General features: G+C 44.3%; 1 protein-coding gene across 3 annotated transcripts in view; it reads left to right on the forward strand.

Annotated features, from left to right (window-relative positions):
• The window catches only part of ZMIZ2 (zinc finger MIZ-type containing 2), a 137344-nt gene extending 116658 nt beyond the window's left edge, over nt 1–20686 (forward strand). For all 3 annotated transcript variants that reach the window (XM_068274772.1, XM_068274770.1, XM_068274771.1), the window contains exons 16-19: nt 1507–1751; nt 3691–3869; nt 14888–15085; nt 18935–20686. In XM_068274772.1, the coding sequence (XP_068130873.1) occupies nt 1507–1751; nt 3691–3869; nt 14888–15085; nt 18935–19042 (730 nt within the window). In that variant the 3' untranslated portion in view covers nt 19043–20686. The remainder of the gene's footprint in view (nt 1–1506; nt 1752–3690; nt 3870–14887; nt 15086–18934) is intronic.
• Nucleotides 20687–24889: the final 4203 nt, after the last annotated feature.

The following is a 24889-nucleotide window of genomic DNA, read 5'->3' on the forward strand; positions in this document are numbered from 1 at the left end:
TGTGGCAGTAATCAGGCCTGGGGGTGACTACAGAAATTGAACTCAGGTGTGATAAACTACAGTTAAGTTATTTTTTTAACAAGGTTACACAGGGGTTTAGGCTCCTTTCCTCTTCACATTTTTTTAACAAGGGGGGCAATCACTTTTTCACACAGGGCCATGTAGATTTGGAGGTTTTTTTTCTCACTAAATAATAAAAACCGTCATTTAAAACTGCATCTTGTGTTCAATTATGTTATCTTTGACTAATAGTTAACGGTTTTTGATGAGCAGAAACCTTTAAGTGTGACAAACATGCAAAAGAATAAGAAATCAGGAAGGGGCAAATAGTTTTTCACACCACTGTATACTTACACCCCCTACTGTCATCTGGCCAGTCATGTGCCGATAGCGCAATGCGTGGGGGGGGGGGGGGGGGGAGTTCTTTATGAAAGAAACCGGCGGAGGTGGCTGACACTGCTGAGGATCCCGATATCTGGCAGTGCTGGCCAAGGTGTCCCAGTTCAAAAGGTGCAGTAGTGTTTATTTATATGGTGGGTCCCCACTCCTGGGGGGGTGTCTGCGAGGGGCAACGGAGGTCCAGAGGACAGTGTGGGGGAGGCTTCAGCAGGATCCAGAGGATTCTCTCTACTGTGATTTTTGACCGGAGGTTTACCTTTGGTGCAATAAAACTAATATTGGGAGGTTTTTGTATTGGAGCATATAAAGAAATCAAGATTGTACAATCTCACAAGTGCATAGATGTGCCAGGCAGAGCTGTGAGTAGGAGGACAATAAGCCAGGACCATCAAGTAATATAGCTGTTTAATCGCATATGTAATGGAAGAAGACAACAATGTTTTGGAGCATGCACTTTATCAAGCCGGTTGCATGTGGTAAAAAAGCTTTAAAGGACTTACGAGGCCAAATATCGAAATTTTGGTCATTACCTGTTTCATATTAGAATCCATAGATGAATTCCTCCGCTCCCTCTGTCCCATTCCGCCTCAAATGTATTTATTACATGTTCCCCAGGCTGCGACCCGACCCCACAGCACGGGTCGTCTCGTATGCCACAATCAAAATGGCCGCCGCCAAGATCCGCGCCTGCGCAGTACGCATGGCGGAGAGTGCGGCTGCGCAGCTCTCTGCCTTCGCCCAGCCGCGTACTCGATATCAGCGTACTCGATGTCAGCGCGCCCGCTGCCACGCTAGGAGGACGCTGACATCGAGTACGCGGCTGGGCGAGGGCGGAGAGCTGCGCAGCCGTACTGCTCAGGCGCGGATCTTGGCGGCGGCCATCTTGATTGTGGCATACGAGACGACCCGTGCTGTCGGGTCGGGGCCTGGGGGACATGTAATAAATACATTTGAGGCGGAATGGGACAGAGGGAGCGGAGGAAATAATCTATGGTTTCTAATATGAAACAGGTAATGACCAAAATTTCGATATTTGGCTTCGTAAGTCCTTTAACAATCCAAATTTTATATTCTTATTTATACTTGATATCTGTGTTGCCTTCTCAGCTATGACTATGAAGAAATTACCATTGACCCTTCATGTTGCTGGAAACCAGTGCCGGTGAAACCGGACACCCACATAAAGGAAGAAGCTGATGGGCCGGTTTTGAAACGATGTAGAAGTCTGAGCCCAGCGCACATGGTCATGCCGAATGTCATGGAGATGATCGCTGCATTGGGACCAAGTTCTTCTCCATTTAATGGCATGCCGTCGGGAGGAGGTCCTGGAGCGGACTACGGCAACCAGCAGGGTGAGTCATCTAGATAGACCAGATACAGTATGCCCAGTGACCATTCAGACATCACTCAAAATGCAGCATATAGTATTTCATTTCTATGGCCTTTTATATTGCATTGATGGACAGGGACACTTCTAAAATTGTCTGTCTTGCTGATTATGCCTTTTTCTCGAGTTTTCTCCTAGGTGATATTTTTAAACTTGACAATAAAATGCCTTTTAAGCCACCAGAAAGCAAGAAAATACTCAAAATAATTTTGACAGTACTTTTTCACCTGCTTTTTGGTACTTTTTTTTTTTTTTTTTTTTTTAAAGTGCTGGAAAGTTTATTTCAAATCAAAAATGAAAAATTATCTCCGAGGAGAAAACTCAGGTGAAAAAGTGAATTGCATATGGGCACTTGAGTCCTGTGGAGCAAAAGGAGACAGTATAGCCATGTTTGACTACACAGGTGGGCCTGTTCCTCAGTTGTGTTTTTTATTTTTTTGCATATTTAATTTTTCTAAATCACCCATGTGTAGCTTTTTGGAATTAGACACTTTTTTTTCTTTGTCTAAAGTTTGGGATGATGAGCAGAAATGTGGAAAGTTCTTCCTGTAGCTTTGACTGATGCCACATGACTAAAGGTGCGTACACACATGCGACTATAGTCGTTTGTAACGATCGTTCACCGATCTTTACCAACGACGATCGTTACAAAAAACGAACCACCGACTATTAAGGCAAACGACGAACGAGCCAAATCGCTACAAAAGAAAGTTCTGTCTCGGCGGATTTTAACCAACGACGATCGTTTGCAAACGTAGTACATCGTTGGAAACGGTCGTTCGTACTAGGCTTGACATGCGCATTTCACAATTTCTCCGTGAAACTTCTCATTTTTATGCGCAGGCGCAATAGTTGCTTTACGTGATGTAACGTTCGCTCTAACGATCAGATCGTTACACACCTTTTAAAACTAACTTTACTTAGGTCGTTCTTTCATCAATTAAAAGTTCGTTCGTCGTTCTCAACGAACGATCGTTGTCGCATGTGTGTACGTAGCATGAGCCTAGATTAGCCTCCTGGTAGAGATTCTGCAACCCTTTCAAGTGCGTCCCTTCCATACAACCGGTCTCCAGCTAAGGTTTTCCTTTTTTTTTCCAAGGAGGAAAAAAAAATCAGAAACTTAAAAATACAGGCCTGTGATCTTATCATTTTGAATGTAAACAAGCTGATGGTATCCTATTCAGGGCTGTGGATTCTGAGCAATTTTGGGTACCTGGAGTTGGACTTGGAGTCGGTGGTTTTATAAACTGAGGAGTCGGAGTGGGATGATTTTATGTGTACCAAATCCACAGCCCTGGTAAGTATTAGACTAAGGAGTTGGAGTCAAGGATTCAAAGCCATTTTGGGTACCTGGAGTCTGAGTTGGAGGTTTCATAAACTGATCCTATTAGAGGCTATACAAAATTTCACATATTCAACTTGAGTTTACTTAAAGGGAACCTAAACTAAGAAGGATATGGATTTTCCCTTTTAAAATACCAGTTGCCTGACTCTCCTGCTGATCCTGTGTCTCTAATACTTTTAGCAAAGGCCCCTCAGCAAGCATGCAGCAGATCAGGTGCTCTGACTGAAGTCAGGCTGGATTATCTGCATGCTTGTTTCATGTGTGTGATTCAGCCCCTACTGCAGCCAAAGAGATCAGCAGGACTGCCACCGAACTGGTATTGTTTAAAAGGAAACATCCAAATCCCTCTGTTTAGGTTTCCTTTAAGTAAACTCAAGTTGATAATGTGAAATTTTGTATAGCCTCTAATAGGATACCCTCTAATAGGATGCCATCACAGGCCAGAGACCCAGAACACCTGCTTATGTGAGGAATATTGTAGAAAATGCAAAGCTTTATAACTTCTTGTATTTTATATAGCACTGACATCACACTGCCATTTGTTTTGTGTGCCTGGTAGGCCCTGCATTCCAGAATCCTGGTGGTTATGCAGAAGGAAACTATGCTTCATCTAATCCTGGAACCCCAACAATGACTGACTTCACCCCCACCGGTCCGCCGCCTCTCCCGTACCAGCCTGATATGTCAGGGGCTATGATGAGCCCGGAGAAGCCTGGAGGGCCGTCACTGACTGGACAGGTAAGCTACAATAAGTATGAAAGATCCGCTCTTTGCATACCTCCCGCCGATTAAAGGGTTCAAGTGCCGGCGAAGCAGGTGGTTTCAGCCCTCAGTGCAGAAGCTGGGTACCACTATAGCACCAATGCTAGTGTGCACCCTATGCAAGGGTAATTCAGGGTTCTGGCAATCGCAGGACCCCGAGCTACTTCTCCCTCAGAGTTGCTACATCTCAGGGGAAATGATATTTAATGCCACCAGGAATTTCAGCAGCTACAGGATGAGATGTCATTTGGCTCACCCTGTGCCCAGTTCCATATATATATATATATATATATATATATATATATATATATATATATATATATATATATATATATATATATATATATATATATATATATATATATACACACTCGCTAGTGCTGGGGGTGCAGATGTGCAAGCCAAGACACTGTAGCTGTCCACAAGAGAAAGGGCAGCAGAACACCATCCGTGTCCGAATTGCTTCTTTTGTTGTAAGAAAATGCAAAACATTGGTGATGAAACAGGCTTACATGTTTCGGGCCTCAGTTTAACCCTCAAATCATAGCCTAGTGCTTTGAATGCACACACGTGCTAAGCCCCTCCCAAACAATCAAGGGAGACAGCCAAGACAATTAGTTATGTAAAAACTTATTGATAGAGATTACATCCATAGGGTTAAATGGAGAGCGGGTTTAATCCATACAAACTGGTCATCTTGGCTGCCTCCCTTGTTTCTTGGGGGAGGGGCTTAGCATTTATGCGTTCTCAGCACTTTTTATGGCTAGACTGAGGCCTGAAACGTAAGCCTCTTCTGCCACTGATGTTTGATATTTTTTGATTGAAGATTTTGGCATTGACCGTGGTGCTGCGGACTTTACTCTTGTTGGACGATTGCCCATACATGTAATGATTGTCTTGGCTTAGATTTATGTTAAAAAAAAAAATTCGCTGCCGGACAAAAGTACTAAAAAGCAATTGCACAATAAAGATATTTTACAGGTTTAGTAAAATGATTACTTAGATTAAAATTAAACTTGGAACATTTGGATACATCTGAAAACCTTGAGCTTCCATTAGCTGTGTGCGCATGCGTCATTATCAGTGGCTACTGAGCGGACAGTTGACATACAGTGAATAATGATGTAAATTCCATGATGATTTATGCTAATTAGACCAATCAAAACCATCAGTTAACACATTTGATTGGTCCAGCTCCAAGCTGCATACAATACATTTTTGCATCAACTCTATGCTGCATAAAATAAACAATGCATATTGCACTGGGGGAGCTGTACCGACTTCTAACAGATGACCAAAATAGTCGTTATGACCATCAAAACGTTTGAAAATCACTTATAGGACAACTGCAGCGAGAGGGATATGGAGGCTGCCATATTTATTTCCTTTTAAACAATTCTAGTTGCCTGGCAGCCCTGCTGGTCTATATGGCTGCAGTAGTGTTTAAATCACACCAGAAACAAGCATGCAGCTAATCTTATCAGATCTAACAATAATGTCAAACACCTAATCTACTGCATGCTTGTTGAGGGTCTATGGCTAAAAGTATTGGAGGCAGAGGATCAGCAGGATAGCCAGGCAACTGGCATTGCTTAAAAGGAAATAAATATGGAACCCTCCATATTGTCCTTTAAAGGGAACCTAAACTGAGAGGAATATGGATTTTTCCTTTTAAACAATACCAGTTGCCTTACTCTCCTGCTGATGTCTTTAGCTGCAGTGGTGGCTGAATCACACACCTGAAACAGGCATGCAGCCAATCCAGTCTGACTTCAGTCAGGGCACCTGATCTGCATGCTTGTTCAGGGGCTGTGGCTAAAAGTATTGGAGGCAGAAGATCAGCAAGACTGCCAGACAACTGGTATTATTTTAAAAGGAAAAATCCATATCCTTCTCAGTTTAGGTTCCCGTTAAGGTCATGCTGCAGGTGTGAAGGTGTGCTTAGTTGACATATACTTCCTGCTGCTGGAAGTCAACTCTGTAGGGGAGAATTTTATTAATAGTTACCCAATTCATTGATATGGGGTATAATGGGTTTTATCCAGTGCCTTGCCAGTCCTTTCTAGCCACATGAACTGACTCTTGCTATACATTTTGACTTGAATTCATTTGAGGCAGTGTTCCTTTGTTTAAAGGACAACTGTAACAAGAGGGATATGGACAGGGCTGTGGAGTGGGAGCAATTTTGGGTAACTGGAGTCTGAGTCTATTTCATAAACTGAGGAGTCTGATGATTTTTATACAAAATCCACAGCCCTGGTAAGTATTAGATTAAGGAGTCTGAGCCATTTTTTGGGTACCCGGAGTTGGAGTCAGTGCTTTCATAAACTGAGGAGATGGAGTCGGAAGATTTTTGTACCGACTCCACAGCCCTGGATATGGAGGCTGCTTTATTTCCCTTTAAGCAATACCACATGCCTGGCTGCCTTGCTGAACCTCTGCCTCTAATACTTTTATCCATAAATCCTAAACAAGCATGCATCCTATCAGGGGTTACATAGTTACATAGTTACATAGTTATTTTGGTTGAAAAAAGACATACGTCCATCGAGTTCAACCAGTATAAAGTACAACACCAGCCTGCTCCCTCACATATCCCTGTTGATCCAGAGGAAGGCGAAAAAACCCTTACAAGGCATGGTCCAATTAGCCCCTAAAGGGAAAAATTCCTTCCCGACTCCAGATGGCAATCAGATAAAATCCCTGGATCAACATCATTAGGCATTACCTAGCAATTGTAGTCATGGATGTCTTTCAACGCAAGGAAAGCATCTAAGCCCCCTTTAAATGCAGGTATAGAGTTTGCCATAACGACTTCCTGTGGCAATGCATTCCACATCTTAATCACTCTAACTGTAAAGAACCCTTTCCTAAATAAATGGCTAAAACGTTTTTCCTCCATGCGCAGATCATGTCCTCTAGTCCTTTGAGAAGGCCTAGGGACAAAAAGCTCATCCGCCAAGGTATTATATTGCCCTCTGATGTATTTATACATGTTAATTAGATCCCCTCTAAAGGCCCATACACACGTCGGATTTGCGTGAACGACGGGTCGTTTGAACGTTCCGTCGTTCGCACGTTTCCGCATGAAATCCGGCGTGTGTACAGACTATCGTTCGGGAGATAAGACTGGTTACCAGCGATCCGCCGGGCGGATCGCTGGTAACCAGTCTTATCTCCCGAACGATGGTCTGTACACACGCCGGATTTCATGCGGAAACGTGCGAACGACGGAACGTTCAAACGACCCGTCGTTCGCGCAAATCCGACGTGTGTATGGGCCTTTAGGCGTCTTTTCTCTAGACTAAATAAACCCAGTTTATCTAACCTTTCTTGGTAAGTGAGACCTTCCATCCCACGTATCAATTTTGTTGCTAGTCTATGCACCTGCTCTAAAACTGCAATATCTTTTTTGTAATGTGGTGCCCAGAACTGAATTCCATATTCCAGATGTGGCCTTACTAGAGAGTTAAACAGGGGCAATATTATGCTAGCATCTCGAGTTTTTATTTCCCTTTTAATGCATCCCAAAATTGTGTTCGCTTTAGCTGCAGTTGCTTGGCATTGAGTATGATTATTAAACTTGTTGTCAATGAGTACTCCTAAGTCCTTCTCCAAGTTTGATGTCCCCAACTGTGTCCCATTTATTTTGTATGGTGCTAGACCATTGGTACGTCCAAAATGCATGACTTTACATTTGTCAACATTGAATTTCATCTGCCAATTCCTTACATTATTGTCAGGACTGACAATATTATTTGCATGCTTGTTTCAGGGTTGTGATTCGCACACTACTGCAGCTAAATAGATCAGCAGGACACCAGGCAATGGGTGTTTAAAATTAAATACATATGTCAGCCTCCACATCCCTCTTGTTACAGTTGTCCTATAATCTAGTTGATTTTGCTGTCTGCATGTCACACTGCGGCTCATTGTTGGTGTGGGGCCTGAAGGTGTGGCTCCAGGTTCAGACATCGGTCATCTGTGAGCAGTTGTAGGGGAAGTGACCTGCCAGGATGGTGTTTGGTCTGCGGGAAGAAACCAGAGTGCCTGACTATGGTATGGGGGCTGGGATTCCACCATTGACTGTAGTTCTGCAAGGAGATTTGTACAAACCATTTAGTCACTGTATTCTTATCTCAGACTTGCTGTGTCATTGCGTATTACCGGTTTATGACCCCTATAAAGCACTGCTGAAACCTTTACTACAAGTGCTATTTATGAACTTTGATGTGGTTTGCTCTAGCTGCTCTTGTGCAGTCTGTCTTCCAGTAAGCTATCTGAGTGTGACTCCTGTCTATGCAGCTCTCTAACAAGCATCTCCAGCAGTATGGCGTCATTCAGCCGGTATACGGTAATTCTATTGCCACCTTCAAAACTCCCATTGCAGCCCATACAGACAAAGCTCTGCAGTCTGCTGGTAGTGGTGCTCCCTCTAGGGCCTAGGTTCTCAACGTGTGGTACGCGTACCCCAGGGGGTACTTCTGATGGTTCAAGGGGGTACTCAGACTTGCTATACTTAACCAAGAATAACAAATTTAGAGTTTTAGAAAATGATAAATCCCATTTAAACAACACCAAATTAATATTTTAGCTAAATAAAAGCAATAGTAAATGCTTGGAATTTGTTTAGAACCAATTATCATGTAATATGATACATACATACATTTGTTTAGGGGTACTTGTGATAATGTTTACTATGCTAGGGGGTACTTGGCGAGTACAGGGTTTTAAAAGGGGTACATACTAATAAAATGTTGAGAAACACTGCTCTAGGGCATGCTAGAGGCAGCCATTAGCAGACCGCACACATTACATCGCTGTGCATCTCCCCCAGCAAGTATGACAGCTCGCCCCTCATGTTTTCCATTTGGAAGGTTGGTATTCAAGCCTTCTAAATAGTCTTTCGCAAGACAGAATGATGTAACGGATTGCAATTTGTCTAGTGGAAATGAATAGTTGTGTCTACCAGATGCTAAACAGCTGTCAGGCTGAGCTCACTTGTTCTGCATGTGTCCCAACACTGAGGCTTCAGCAATAAAGTCAGGCCTTCCTTCATGTTCAGCGCTGGTCTCTGTCTGCCTGCTGGGATCGCACAGACACTGGAGAATATCACTGCGATAACATCATAATAAGACTGTACTGCACACCTAGCCTGCTGAGTCAGTGTCACGGCTGCCTTCTTTCTGTATGGCGAGAATGCGTATAAACCAGAAGAAGCAGAATGCTGATACTGATTTTATTAGTGCAGCACGAAGTCTGAGGTCTCCATTCACTTCACAAATGCAATCATGTATGCCAACGTCTATCTAATAAATGATGATTTGGGTAATACAAGCACAGAACATTTATATTGCACTTTTCTCCTGGCGGACTCAAAGCGCCAGCATATGACTTCATGTACTGTATATGGTATATTGCAAGCTTTTGAGACGATAAAGGGAACCTGAACCGAGTAAAATTATTCACAGTAAAGACATGATGTACCTGCAAATGTAGATAACAGACTTATCCCGCCATTAATTCCTCTCAGAAGCTCACCATTTACTTCTAACAATGATTCGTTCCAGTTCTGACAATATTCTGTCAGAACTGTAATATATCAGTTGCTGTCCATTTATAACTGAAAGGACAACTGATATGCAAGGTAATGTCCATGTTTCCCTATGGCTCATGTGGGAGATATTACGGTTTAACAGTGTGCTGACCCGGTATCTGTTAAGCCGGATCAACACTAAAAGCGCTTTTGGGAGCGCTTGCGTTCGATTAGCGCGTGCTGATCGCTTGTTAAAAAATCATTCACTTTCATTAAAATCGTGGAAAAAATTCCTGTGATTGCCACGATCGCGGACGGCGAAAATGTATGATCGCAGCAATTGTTACAACCATCAATGGGATAGGAGAAAGAAATTGATGAGCAGACTACGCAGGAGGTAAGTATGACCGGAGTTTATTTTGACTTTTAATTTTCAGTTCAGGTTTGCTTTAAGTTTCTTCAGGCATTGTATAAAAATGGTTCAGAACAGTTCTGATCCAGTTCTGTGTAATGCCTGAAGAAAAAGCTTGCAAAAAAAGTGCAGTTAGTCATTAAAGGTGTTGCCCGGACATGTTGTCAGCAGGTCTACTCCACGACTAACATGGACAATACTGAATGTGAATGTAAACCTGAAAAATGAACAAGCTATAGACTTGGTGATGTTTAGCAGGTAAGACAGGAAAACATCCACCCCATCCTAAAATCTGTTCAAAAACTTGGACACCCCCATACATATTTTTTTTTTTTTAGCACTCTTCCCGACAGCCCCAATACATTTTTGATTGCTCGATCAATTGAATATTGATCAGGGTTATTGATCTGGGTGGGTGTAGCAAGTCATTGGCGCTTGCATGACCTTGTACTCCTCCTCCTATGGCACTACTGCCTGATTTGAGCCGTGGCCTCCTTATGACCTTGTTCTGCACCTGATGAAAATAGTGTGGCGCAAGATGGTAAATGTATCCATATGCCCTGATTGGGTTTTTATCGGGGAAGTATTGATAGCTTCTCCAGTTGGGTAAGTTGTGTATGCCAGCTGTAGCCTTGCTTGACTTTTCTGTAGACTGGATAACACATCTGGATGGCTTGCTTGTGCAGTGATGGTTTAAATACCTGTATCTCTGCACTAAACAAAACAAAAAAAATCTGAATAACTTAAATGCAGTGTTGATGAGGCAAGTATCCTATTTGCATTATTGATCTTGGCTTCATCATTAAACACGAGGCGTGTACATGAGTCTGTTGCCGCACACTGCAGCTGCTGTGGCAATTGCTGTATTGCTCTCCAATCCCAGCTCCCAGCATTCTGTCCGGTCACCGCTCTGTCACTATTGATGTTTCTGTGGTTTGTGGCTGTATTTCACATGTTCCTATATTGGAAAATGCAATATCTGAATTCAATAAACACGCATTCCTGTATGCAGGAGTTAGTCTGTGTCTGTGGGCTTGAGTTTTTGCATCGGGGCCTTAAATTCCCACGTCAGGGCTGACTAGTTTTCTGTGCATCAGGCTGATGCAGGAACAGTGCTATTAAACACAAGAATGAGGAAACTTAAGCCTGAAAACTATCCAAGTAGCATTGCTAGGTTTTGATCTTCCTGGAGATCTATGAGCTGGTTTCCTGCTTCCTACTACAAGTGACACAGCAGAAAACGTTCAGCACAACAGGAACTGAACCAAAAAGCCATGCTTCTCACAGCAAAGCAAAAACAAAACAGCCGGCTGGTGGGGCTGCGGCCCAAGGGTTGCTGTGGTGGGGCTGCGGCCCAAGGGTTGCTGTGGTGGGGATGCGGCCCAAGGGTTGCTGTGGTGGGGCTGCGACCTGAGGGTTGTTGTGGCGGTGGTCCAAGGGCTGAAGTGGTGGAGCTGCGGCCCGAGGGCCAGAGTGGCGGTCCAAGTACTGGTGTGCTGGGCCACGAGGGCTGTCTTGTGGTGCATTGCAAAAACAAACTTTTTTTTTTTTTTTTTTGTGTAATGCAAATTTAAATGCACATTGGTTTCCATGAAATGAAGCTATGAAAATGTGCCTGAGCTAGGGCTTAAAAAAATGACTAAAAGTGATTTTTTTTTTCTTTTATGCATCAGGAAGTCTGCTGCACTTCACTTTTTCCATTGTAACACAACTCTCTTCCTGGTTGTGTCGGTGGCTTCAGAACTAGGTGAAAGATCAGCTATTCTGCCACCTCCAACACACCCAGCTCTATAATGGCTAATTGTCAAGAGTCAGGGGCCAGGTTTCTGTGGACCAGATTTATCAAGAGTGTCTGAGACAAAATATTAGATTTTTAGAAATCCATGCAAAATGGTCTCAGGTATCTTAAGAAATCATTAGATAGTGCAGATTCCTTCTAAAACTTGTATAATAGGAGGGACTAGGAAGGTCTCTCAGAAAGTGCAATGTGTGAGGGGAATTGCTGTTGCTGATTTAACCAACTCACCTGCTGTATTGATAGCAGCAGGCTCTGAGGAGGAATTCAGCAGTTGGAAGGAAAACATCACAAATCATGTATAGCCTGCACTCTGCAATCATGTCTTGCCAACAGTTTTACATCTGTAGAACTGCTATCAAGCACTTCGTAATCTGCGCCAGTTTAGGGATGGATTTGCACTTTTCTTAACTGTAGTGCAGCCCTAGAAATTCATGCTAAACTGCCACTATTACCTAGGATTTAAGAAGGTTCTTATTATCATGCAGAACTGTTCTCCCTGCTGGTTAGAACAGATTAATGGAGAAAAAACTGTCGGTAATGCGTTCATAAATCTCCCCCTGTATTCTCTGTAAAGGACAGGTCGGGGTTAAAAAAAAAAAAAAAAATGTACATACCTGGGGCTTCCTCCAGCCCCGCAGCCTATCTGTACCTAGCTGCGGCTCTGCTCCCAGCCAGTGTCCCGAGTCCCCTCTGTTGCAGATGCTGACAGGTCAGCATCTTCTGCGCCTGCGTGAGCACGCCACGGCTCGCAATTGTGCTCATGTGGCCTAGAGTGTTCTGCGCAGAGGTACTGCACCTGCGCAGAATGCTCATGGCCACGGGAGCGTGACCTCGCGCAGGCACAGAAGATGCCAACTGGCGAGGTTGGCATCTGCACAGGGACTAGAGAAAGCACCAAGTAAGTAGATTTTTTTTTTTTTAAAGGACCTGTCCTTTAAGGGAATGATTTGGATATGTGCATGAAGTGTGTTCCCATGCTGCACAAACCTCTGCTGACTTTCATCTGACCATCTCCCAACACAAGACTGTGCTACTTCTAAATTACTCCATTTTGTTTTGGTCATTGGATTGGCAAAAATAAATACATTTATGCAAGAATGATATTTTGTGAAACTGAAGTCAGTAGGGAAAAAACACACTTTTTTTTTTTTTTTTTTTTTTTTTTAAATGTTCAGATGTGGGAGTCTTATGACCTGAGGTGATGGTGCTCCAGAAACCTCCCCATTGCCATGGACCTGGATATTGGTCCAGCATCACTTATGTGTCTTATGAGCATAGCGTACCACTTCCTACCAGCCCGACCACTTCCTACGTCCTGAAGAGGCACTCGCTGAATAATCAGCACGTATTTATTTCTGGAAATGTCCATTTAGGTCTTGATTGGCCACTAGACTTGTACACAAAGAGACTGATTGACCAATTAGTGCCTTTGTTTATATTCTCAATGTCCAGAGAGCATCTGCTGTGCAGATTGTGTCGGGGTTATCTGGGGAACAGTTAGGAGGGAGAGGTTACTGCGGCCATTCTGATTGCAATTTCCTATACACCAGGAAGAGTCCGCCACTGCAAATGTTAAGGCTGCATTTGTTAAATTTTAACAACAAACAGCAGCAGATGTCATAATGCTGCTAATGTGGTCGTGCCTTAGTGACCATAGAGGACAACTGAAGTGAGAGGGATATGGAGGTTACCAGATTAATTTCCTTTTTTAGCCTTTGCAATTGCCTGCCTATCCCGCTAATCCTTTGCCTCTTAACCACCCTGGCGTTCTGATTAAATCGCCAGGGTGGCTGCGGGAGGGTTTTTTTTAAATAAAAAAAAAACTATTTCATGCAGCCAACTGAAAGTTGGCTGCATGAAAGCCCACTAGAGGGCGCTCCGGAGGCGATCTTCCGATCGCCTCCAGCGCCCAGAATAAACAAGGAAGGCCGCAATGAGCGGCCTTCCTTGTTTTGCTTACATCGTCGCCATAGCGACGAGCGGAGTGACGTCATCGACGTCAGCCGACGTCCTGACGTCAGCCGCCTCCGATCCAGCCCTTAGCGCTGGCCGGAACTTTTTGTTCCGGCTACGCTGGGCTCAGGCGGCTGGGGGGACCCTCTTTCGCCGCTGCTCGCGTCGAATCGCCGCAGAGCGGCGGCGATCAGGCAGCACACGCGGCTGGCAAAGTGCCGGCTGCGTGTGCTGCTTTTTATTTCATCAAAATCGGCCCAGCAGGGCCTGAGCGGCAGCCTCTGGCGGTGTTGGACGAGCTGAGCTCGTCCAGACCGCTCAGCAGGTTAATACTTCTAGCCATAGCCCCTGAACAAGCATGCAGCAGATCAGGCGTTTGTGAAATTGTCAGATCTGACAAGATTAACTGCATGCTAGTTTCTGGTGTTAAGCAGACACTACTGCAGCCAAATAGACCAGCAGGACTGCCAGGAAACTGTCAGGGCTTGTTCACAGCATGAGCCTTTCCGAATTTTTTTTTTTTTTTTTTTTGCACTGGCGATTTAGGCCCTAAAAGCGCTTGTGCAATGATTTCCTAAGAGACTGTTCACATGTGCGCATTTAGATTTTATTTAAATCGAAAACGCACTACTTGTACTATTTTCTGAGCGCTTTGGCTCAATGGAAGGTACCGTATATGAAAATTGCAAAGCGCTTTGTATTGCGATTTCCTGAGCGCTATTATGAATAAATACATTGTATTAATTTCTGGGTCAAAGAGTTAAATTCCTGATGTCAGGAAGTGAAAATCGTAATTGCTCAGCAAAAGCGCTTACAAAAGCTATTTTTCTAAGCACAAAGTGCAGGGAATAGTGCTATAAAAAAAAAAAGATAAATCTATCAGAGCCTGCGATAGTGCTGGCAAGTTACAATGTGAAATGTGTATTTCATAGGCAACCCCCCCCCCCCCCCCCCCTCCAAATAATGCAGTGCCTTTCTTACCAGCACAGATGCCATCATTGCAGAGGACATGGCAAATACTTAGGTGGTCTCTATGCATACCACATGTCTCCAGGTAGGCAGAGTCTAATCATTCTAATGGGTACACAGCTAATGGTGTCTGTGTGCCCTTCCTCTCCACTGCACAGTGCTGTCCAATGAATCCCCTTTTATTCTACATTTTAGTGTCATCCTAAAGTAATGCAAGAAATCTGCATTGGCAATTAGAAACCTTTTCTGTTTACATGTAGTTGGAAAATGGATTGAAGTCTTTGTTTGCCTGTTAATCATAGTTCATGACTTTTTCTCCTCTGCAGGTTCCTCCTTCGGGTCGGATAGATCAATCTCACAACCCAGCTCAGTCCCTTCACAGCAACAACATGAACAGCCAGTCACCGCAGCTGCACCATCGGAACCAAGGACGGCCAAATATGGCTCACCCTGGCGCTGATCTGGCATTTAACCCCTCATTGTCAATCCCAAATGCTGGAGATGTGGCAGAACCCTCACTCGATGTAAGTTTATTACTCATTACATCTATCTTACAACAAACTAACTCGCTAACCCCTGTTAGGAGCATTCCAAACCCAGCATTTTTTTAAAAAAAAAGTTACCTTTGTAAGTAACTCTTTTTATTACTCCTTATTGGTGTCGTGCCCTTTTTTGTTTGAGTACTTTTATTTAAAGCGGACCTGAGCTCAGAACTTCCTCTCTGCTCTAAAAGATAAGCAACAGCAAAATAACCTTTAAAAACATTTCTTTGTTGCAGCTGATACAAGTCCTGTAATAAATCGGCAATGTCTACTTCCTGCTTTCACGGAAGCAGACATAGGGTTAACGTCCTGTGTTTACCAACTGTACTGCTTTTACGTGGCAGGCAGCTGATAAAGCTGAGAGATCAAATTACAGTTGCAGTCAAATCAAATCAAAGATAGCTTTATTGGCATGACCAAGCTTAAACACAGGCATTGCCAAAGCAGGGGGAATGAGGGACATGGGATGGGGGTGCAGTGAGTTAGCAGTTCGTGGACATTTGGGGGGGGGGGGAGTTTACAGTTCATTTATGCTCCTCTGTGGCATGCTGTGACATAGTGTGCAGCGATTGTCACTGTGGATTTCTCTTCTAGTAGAATGCAGTGTTTTCTCTCATCCTCTGTGTGAAAGTCTGGAAATAGTTCCATCAGTTTCTTAAAGAAGGTTTCCTTGGGTGCGGTATATTTGGGGCAGTGCAGCAGGAAGTGATTTTCGTCCTCGAGGGTCTTCTGCTCACAGAGTTGGCACAGTCTCTCCTCCCTGGGTTTGTATGTCTGTCTGGGTCTCCCAGACTTTATTTCGAGGTTGTGAGCACTCAGTCTGAAGATGCTCAGGATTTTCCTCTCTTGAGGGTTTTGGAGCTTTTCCAGGTATTTTATATTCTCTCTGTAGGGACTGGTATATGGTTAGCTTTTGTGACTGTTTTATTTCATTCCTCCATTTATCTACATAGTCCTCTTTGCTCTTCGCTCTGGTGTGCTTTATCTGGGTTCTTGATGGGACTTGTGGATCTGGGTTTGGAGGGACCAGAGAGTTGACAACTTCTTTCAGGGCACAGGGCTTTTCTTGGTCTTCATTGGGCAGCATGGCTTTGTAGTGGGGCGAGTCGGGCCTGCTGCTCTGTAGATGGGCCCAGTAGGACAACACTCTCTTCTGTATCTCAAGCAGTAGTGGGAATCTACCAGCTCGGCAGGCATTGTTTGAGGTACTCCGATGGACCTGGAGGAGCTGTTTGCAGAATTCCAGGTGGAATATTTCTGAGGGGCTAGATTCCCATTTTGAATGATCTGGGTAGGTGATGGGGCCCCATATTTCGCTTCCATAGAATAGAATTGGGATGATGACACTGTCAAAGACTTTCAGCCAGACCTTCACTGCTGGTTTGAGGTGGTACAGTTCTTTCCTGATGGCATAGAAGGTTCTGCAGGCTTTGGCTTTCAGGGCCTCTATGGCTGATTTAAGACTTCCAGATTGGTTGATATCCAGACCAAGGTAGGTATATTTATCAGTTCTGCTGATTTCACATTTAGTGTAAAGGATGGGCTCTGGGCTGACCTTGTGTTTTTCCTCTGGAACACCATGGTTTTAGTTTTCTTCAGATTAATGGGGAGTGCCCATGTTGTGCTGAATTTCTCCAAGATTTATAGGCTGTCTTGTAGACCTTCTTTAGTTGGTGATAGCAGTAAGAGGTCATCTGTGTACAGTAGGAATTTCACTGTTGTGTCATGCAGGGTGAGTCCTGGTGCTGGCGAGGCCTCTAGGGCTGAGGCTAATTTGTTTATGTATATGTTGAAAAGTGTTGGGCTCAGGCTGTAACCCTGTCTTACCCCCTGACCCAGGAGGAAAAAAGTCACATATGAGGGGGTATTAGACAGGAGGCTGAACTCTCTAAAAAGGTGCATTTCTCTGTGTGTTTTCGTCACAGCTAAGTTGAATTGTCAACCTTACTGTCACTTTAGCTTCCCTGTAAAGCACAACTGACCTGAGGGCGAGATGGAGGTTGCCATATTAATTTCCTATTGAACAATGCAGAATTCCTGGCTGTCCTGCTGATCCTCTGCCTCTAATTTTTTAGCCATATATCCTGAACAAGCATGCAGATCAGATGTTTCTGGCCCAGAGTAATTGCATGCTTGTTTCTGGTGTGTGATTCAGACACTACTGCAGCTGAAAGGATCAGCAGAACAGCCAGAGAATTGGGATTGTTTTAAAAGGAAATAAATATGGCAGCCTTCATATCCTTCTTGCTCCTTTAAAATGGTCTGAAACTCCGACATAACATTCAATAAAATGTGTTTTCCTACTTTTTATTATGCATACAGTTATCATATTTGCTTTTGTGCAGAAGTAATATTGTCTGTTTACAAATTACAAGTTTGCAAAGTGTAGTGTGACTTTCAGACCACTTCAAAAGGGGAGACTACATCCATTTTATTAAGTTATAGAACATATGTTGCATCTTTATCGGGGGACCACACTCCCTTTTCTATCTGTCTTTTTGGCATCCAGCGGTTGGTGCTTTAAAGGACTTACGAGGTGAATTGCTTAAAAAAAGTTATGTACCTCATTGCTAAAGCAGACCTCAGGGCAGACGAACAGCACCTTCCTTTTCACTATCAGGGGCTTTACCAGCCTAATCCAGGTTTCACTGTAGCGCACGACCCTCCGCAGGGTCGCCTTAGCAGAATCGCCGCTTTAAAAATCGAACTCCTGCGCAGCTCGCATAGCCGTGGCTGCGCAGGATTACAGCCCCGCTCGTGTCCGCCCTCACTCCGTGCGCTCTATTATATTGGCTTATGTCTATGAGAGCTGATCGATGTGATTGGCTGGAGGAGGGAGGGATTAGAGAATAATTCTTAAAAAATAGATCATAATTAAATTAATAGAAAAAAAAACTGCAGCAGAGATCAACCAAAAACTCAAAAGCTCTGTTGGTGGGCAGAAAAGGGGGAGAGGATTCATTTGTGTGCTCTACAGCCTAGGTTCTCAACATGCGGTACGCGTACCCCAGGGGGTACTTCTGATGGGTCCAGGGGGTACTCGGGCTTGATATATTTAACCAAGAATAACACATTTAGAGATATAGAAAGTTATAATTCTTATTTAAACAACACCAAATTAGTATTTTAGCTAATTAAAAGCAATAATAAATGCTTGCACGTTGTTTAGAACCAATTATGATGTACTACGATTAAATATATATTTGTCAAGGGGTACTTGTGATCATGTTTACTGTGCTAGGAGGTACTCGATGAGTACAGGGTTTTAAAAGGGGTACACACTTATAAAATGTTGAGAAACACTGATCTACAGCAAGCCATTAAAGCTGCAGAGCACTTATTTGTAAAAAATAGCCTGGTCACTAGAGGTGTGTAAGCCTGTGGTCCTTGAGTGGTTAAGATGGCTCTGTAAAGTCTAAACCACAACACCCCACTGTGAATGGGGCCTAAGTGTTTCTTGCATGCAGCAGCATTAAGGTAGCCTATCCTTTAAAGGTAGGAAATGGGTGTACGTTTTAGTAAGCGGTAGGTTAGGTGCAGGCCGAGCCAATTGACGGCTGACCCTCGTGCCGCTGAAATTCCCAGCGGCGTAAAATTCTATTCCCCCTCTGAGTCATAGCCACTTGGGGAAGGGGTGTAATTAGGGGTCCCAATATTGCCGAAACCCAAATTACAGCTGCGCATAGTAGTCTTGGCCTTTTGAGGCAGATAGCCGAGCAGTCCATTCATCCATGTGGTAAACTCCTCATATATTTTATGCTGTAACTAACACAAGCTGAGACCTTTTCCACCGGCATCCATGATGAGTTCTCCCACTTTTTTGTCTTCCAGCTTCTCCCCGAGCTGTCCAATACGGATGAGCTGCTCTCGTACCTGGGACCGCCGGACCTTCCAAACAGCGGGAATGACGACCTCCTGTCCCTTTTCGAGAATAACTGATGCTCCTTTCACTTCAATATATATCTATCCATTATTCCCAGCCCAACTTTGAATCAAATGGATGATGGGAGCAATTCTGAGCACAAGACCTGATCTGGGTGAAGCCAGATTCCCCCGCCCCAAGTGGACATGGAGTGTCACTGGACAGCTTCTGATCATTGCACTATTTAGAATCCTGCAGTGCTGCTCCATAAGATTAGGAGGCAGTCTCCACAGACCATGTCCCTGCTTACACATTGCTCTGTCATGCACACTGACTGATCAAACAGAGATCTGCGAATGTGATCAACTTGGGATACCAGCAATGTTTCTTTTGTTACCACCTCTTTACCTCCACGGCCAGGATAAAGGTTCCCCCGCCTCCTGGCACGCCCCTTCTGACTCCTCGTTTTACCTGTTTTTATTTCTACCCCAAGCACCAGCCTGTGAAAAGCCACCCAGTGAATCACAGTGCTTTATTTGGGATTCCCAGTCAGATTGACGAGGCTGACAGCACAAAGCAGGTGTGTGTACCGACGTACACACTTTTTATGTAAAGAATACATACATTTTGTGTGTATAATTGTATATTATCGCTGGTCCATTACTCACGACTCATTCCTTTGTAGGGTGGGAGGGCGGTTTTGCTTGTAACGGACACCACAGGATATTCTCTGCCAGAGTCTGAGGGAACTTTGATACGTAAATCTAGATGTAATACAGGAAATCATCCCTGCAGCAATGTGTCTGTGTCGCTGTATATGTTTTACTTTTCTCCCCTTCCATTACACCTGCTTAGATAGCCCCCCAGGCAGCGCTACTTACTGTACATGCAATAAAATGCGGGCCTGCAGCCTTACGACACCTGCATTATAACCGCTCTGCGGCCGAGCGGGAATCTGTATACGTTATATAAATATATATTTATATATGTTTTATGTGGTGATATCACATGACAGGGAAAGATGCAACGTGTACCTAAAACCTTTTATGTGGGCATTTTGACTCCATGTTGTCGAAGAAGCCATTTTCTGAGAAGATGTAGTGTTTGGCCTACCTGTTCACCGGAAAGCAGGGACTAGCGTGAGGTCATGTGGTCACCTCAGTCGTTTCTCTCTGGTTTCCAGTGAACCTGTAAGCTGCCTACTTATCTGCTGGCTCACAAGATGGCTCCTTGTGCTTGTGTGGTGGCAAAATGGCACCGACAGTGTTTTTAACAACTTTATTTTGTTTTTAACTGGTGTAGAATATATTCCGTGCTGCAGAGACCCACACCTATCAGCCATAGTTATTTTGTTCTATTTATTTCTTAATTTTATTTCTGAACTTTATAACTGCTTTTAAACTGTTCCTGCAGAAAGCAGTGTAATGCAAGCCATGAAGGAAGGCGAGGGGGGTGTGGCGGCCATGTACAAAAGGGACCACCGCTTTTTAAACTGAACAGTCCACACTTTGCTCCTCCACAACTAAAGTACAAATGTAATGCAAAGCCAAATATTATGTAACTCTTTCCAGACACAGGCAGCCGGGCCAGGCATATGAAGCTGGTGAGGGTGGTTAAATGTTGGGTTTATATTTAAATATCTAGGGTTTGTGCTATGTGCTGGAAAAATGTGCGTTTTGCAGAAATAAAAAAAAAAAAACCAAAAATTATATATATTGAAATTGTTGTTTTTGTTTGTTTTTCTGTTATAGGTTGCTTTTATGCTGTGCAGAGTTTAACTGACTACTGTTTATTAGTGACGGTACGAATTCTTCTTAGGCGAACGTTACATGAACTTCGCCGTTCTGTTTGCCTATGAGCAGTTAATGCCATTACTACAGTAACTCACTCTTCCATACACTTAAAGCGGAACTGAAGAACTTAAAAAAAAAACCCAAAGAGCTTCACTTACCTGGTGCTTCTGCCAGCCCCGTGCAACCTTCCTGTTTCGTGCAACGCGTATCTTCACGTTCCTGCCCGCAATGGCTTCCTGCGCTAATAGCAAGGGGCTGGCAGAAGCCCCAGGTAAGTGAAGCGCTTTGGTTTTTTTAAGTTCTTTAGTTTTGCTTTAAAGGACATCTAAAGTGAGCGGGATATGGAGGATGTCATATTTTGTTTGAAAGCGGACCTTCAGTGTAAATCACATATACACTGGATCCTCTTCCTAATCAGCTGCCATGTCTTCACTGGAGGTCCGCTTTAAACAAAACCAGTTGCCTGGTGTCCTGCTGATTTTTTTCAAGCATCAGTAATGTCAGAATCGCACACCTGAAACAAGCATGCAGCAAATGCAGTTAGACTACCGTGAAAAACATCTGATCTGCATGCTTGTTAAGGGTATATGGCTGAAGGTATTGGAGGCACAGGATCAGCAGGACAGCCAGGTAATATGCATCATTTAACCACTTGCCGACCGCGCACTCATAACGCGCATCGGCAAAGTGGCAGCTGCAGGACCAGCGACGCACATCTGCGTCGCCGGCTGCAGGCTAATTAATCAGGAAGCAGCCGCTCGCGCGAGCGGCTGCTTCCTGTCAATTCACGGCGGGGGCTCCGTGATTAGCCTGTGGGCCGCCGATCGCGGCTCGCAGGCTAAATGTAAACACAAGCGGAAATAATCCGCTTTGTTTACATTTGTACAACGCTGCTAACAGTAGCAGCGTTGTACTAGATCAGCGATCCCCGGCCAATCGGCGGCCGGGGATCGCTGTCACATGACAGGCAGGAGCCTGTTAGAGGCTGCACAGGACAGATCCGTTCCTGTGCAGCCTCGGATCTCCGGGGAAGGGAGGGAGGAGAGGGGGAATCCTGCGGTGGAGGGGGCTTTGAGGTGCCCCCCCCCCCGCCAGCCACACGCAGGCAGGAGCGATCAGACCCCCCTCAGCACATCATCCCCCTAGTGGGGAAAAAAGGGGGGCGATCTGGTCGCTCTGCCTGGTGTTTGATCTGTGCTGGGGGCTGTAGAGCCCACCCGGCACAGATCAGCGAAATCAGCGCTGGTCCTTGAGGGGGGGTAAAGGCTGAGTCATCAAGTGGTTAAAACCAATTCAGGTTCAGGTTTCTTTTAGGCTGGTTGTGTGTTTTTACAAATGCAGTAAAGATATGATTTTACGTTTCTGCTCATAAGTTTACATATCCTGGCGGATTTAGTAAAATGTATACCATTCTTTAACTCCTTGGGGACCGCATGCTGTAACATCTTTGCCACTTGTACCCACTTAGATTTGTGGTGTAGATTTTACTACACCGGCTCTTCCAGCGTGATCATTAGTAATTTCAAGTTGATGCAGCATTATCCTAATTTTGTATGCAAATTAATGCAGCTTGAGCATGAACCAATCAAACCCAGCTGAGGTCAAATTTGATCCATTTTAAAGCTGCATAGATTTTGTATACTTCTGCATCAACTCGGAATCCTTTGCATCTCGTTGACCATCCCTAGTGATCATGCTTGCCCAACACCGCTACTAAACTCCGCTGTCTAATGAGAGCTGAGCTCTGTGTGCCAGTTTGATTGGCTCCTGACCACATGATGGCTGTGAGCCAATCACAGTTATCGCAATTTGAAAATTTTTATAAAGGCCTGGTCCATAAAAAGAACCTGATCCGAAGCTCTGGTTCAGAAAGGCATACTTACCCAAGCAGAGGTAAGCCTCAGGATCCTAATGAGGCTTCCCTCGCTGTCCCCTGATCCCCTGTTGCTGAGCGTGAACCCTCCCAGTTGAACGTGGCCGTGCTCCTTTTCTGGCTTGAGTGCAGACATGCCTAGCAGGGAGCTGCTTTGTGCATAAGCGGCTCAGGCTTCCTGCGCAGGTGCAGTATGCTTGTGCTTGAAGAGGAGTGTGGCCTTGATCCAGTTACTGATAAGCCGTTGTAGGTAATGGTTGGTGGGTCTGCGCTCTGCGATGGGAGACCAGAGGACAGCAAGGGAAGACTCATTACAATCCAGAAGCTTTACTCTTCTTGGGTAAGTAACCCGTAATGCAAAACGCATTCTAGATCAGAGGTCCTCAACCCTATCCTCAAGGCCCACCAACAGAAAACCACTAAGATGCACAGGTGAGATAATTCATGTCTCAGAGCTGATTAACCACCTCTGGATTTCCACAAAACATGCACTGTTGGTGGGCCTTGAAGACAGGGTTGGGGAACACTGTGTAGATGTTATAGCGTCTGCATTATTATTCATAGCATGAGGAGTGCTCGTTACCACACATGTTATCCATAAACGCAGGCGAAAGTGCATTTGGATAATGTGGTCAGCTACAGCCCAGAGATGTGAACATGCCCATACAGTTGGGAGAGGCATCCCTTACACAGGCTATTTTCTGTGGCACTGTATTTGGCCTGAGGAAGTGGGCAAGGACCCATGAAACGCGTTGCCTAGTACGTGTTAAAATTTGTGAATATAATATACAAATTTGTCGTCATGTGAGGTAAGCCACCTCAGCCTTTTCCTTTTTAGCTGTATTTAACACAGTTTTATCACCATTTTGGCACCACTTTCCCCCTTTTTACCCACCTACCCTTGTGAGGGGTGCTCTATTTTGGTTAAGTGTTCTCCCACCCTTACAACAAACTTGGAATCCTTTGCTAAAAGTATGACCAAGTCCAGTGACTTTGGACACTTTGGAGTTGAGTCGGAGTTGTTGATCTCCACCTGCCTTCAGTGGTTGGTTGCCCTTCTGCAGCCTCCGTTTGAGTACCACTCTCTACCTAAATTGTCAGACTCTTTGTTGTGATTTACTACACCATTGGGGCTCCCGTCCTCTCTGTGTTTTTTTTTTTCGTGGGTTGTCCCTCTTTGATTACCCTACACAGCTGCTTCTTCAGGCATGTTTCAGAACTGGATACGGTTCTGATCTAGTTTTGAAACATGCCTGTAAAAGATTTCTCTTCAAGCTTTTTGAAAGTAAGTTTCTTCTTCAGTTAGTCATTAAAGGTATCACCTAAAACAACTTTTATGTCTTTCGGGTTTAAGCTTTGGTATTAGATACCACAGGACACCCACAGAGGGATTCTTAAGTCCATGCTTCAAAAGTTTGCATCTGTTTGTTTTTGTTTGCTCTTCCTGTGTAAGGCAAGATTTGGAGATTTCCTTACAGTGCTCCATAATTCTCCTCTAAACTCCCCACTGACCATGGTTTGTCTATCCATCAGCTGTATTACAAAGGTACTTGCGTAAACAAACTCAGGGCAGCTGGCGCACTCATAGAAGATACGAAAAAAACACGCCTCTGAATCAAGTCCAACTCCCATCTTGTTCGGGGGTTGATTTCTAGAAAGGCCACAAAGGGCAGGGTTTTAGGTGGGCGAGGTCTATGAGGGCGGCTAGACATGGAAAAGGGGTTGCTGACTATAGAAGAAAAACCTACAAATGTGGAGCAACATATGGAAGAGTGGAGCTGTGCAATAAGATTGACTGCTGTACATGGATGCCGCACAAGCAAGAGAGGGCAGCACATGGAATATGAGGGGAAGGGGAACAACAAGAAAGTTGGCCTGAGGGTGCAAAAACATGTAAATCTGGCCTTGGATCTTTTCATTGCCTGCGCATACTCAAGTAAAGGTGAGCTGGAACAGCACCAGCAGAGTATAGAAAGGAAGGACTGATTAAAATACCTCTGCTAATAATGCATGTGTTTTACATACTACAATGCCCATAGAATTGCTGTATAATTTTTGGTCATTGAGGTTTTTTTTTGATGAATTACAATGGTTTTCTTGACGTTTTAATGAATGCATCTTGTATAGTGCAGCACAGAGGCCAGGCATGTGCAGGGGGATGGCCTCTGAGTGCCCAAGCACCCCCCCTTTTAAACTCTCACAAAAAGGCCCCTTTGGCTGTGAAAAGGAAGCCATGCCCTTGGTCGTGATAAGCTCTG

This window comes from Hyperolius riggenbachi, chromosome 3 (assembly GCF_040937935.1).
Source record: "Hyperolius riggenbachi isolate aHypRig1 chromosome 3, aHypRig1.pri, whole genome shotgun sequence".
Lineage (NCBI taxonomy): Eukaryota > Metazoa > Chordata > Amphibia > Anura > Hyperoliidae > Hyperolius > Hyperolius riggenbachi.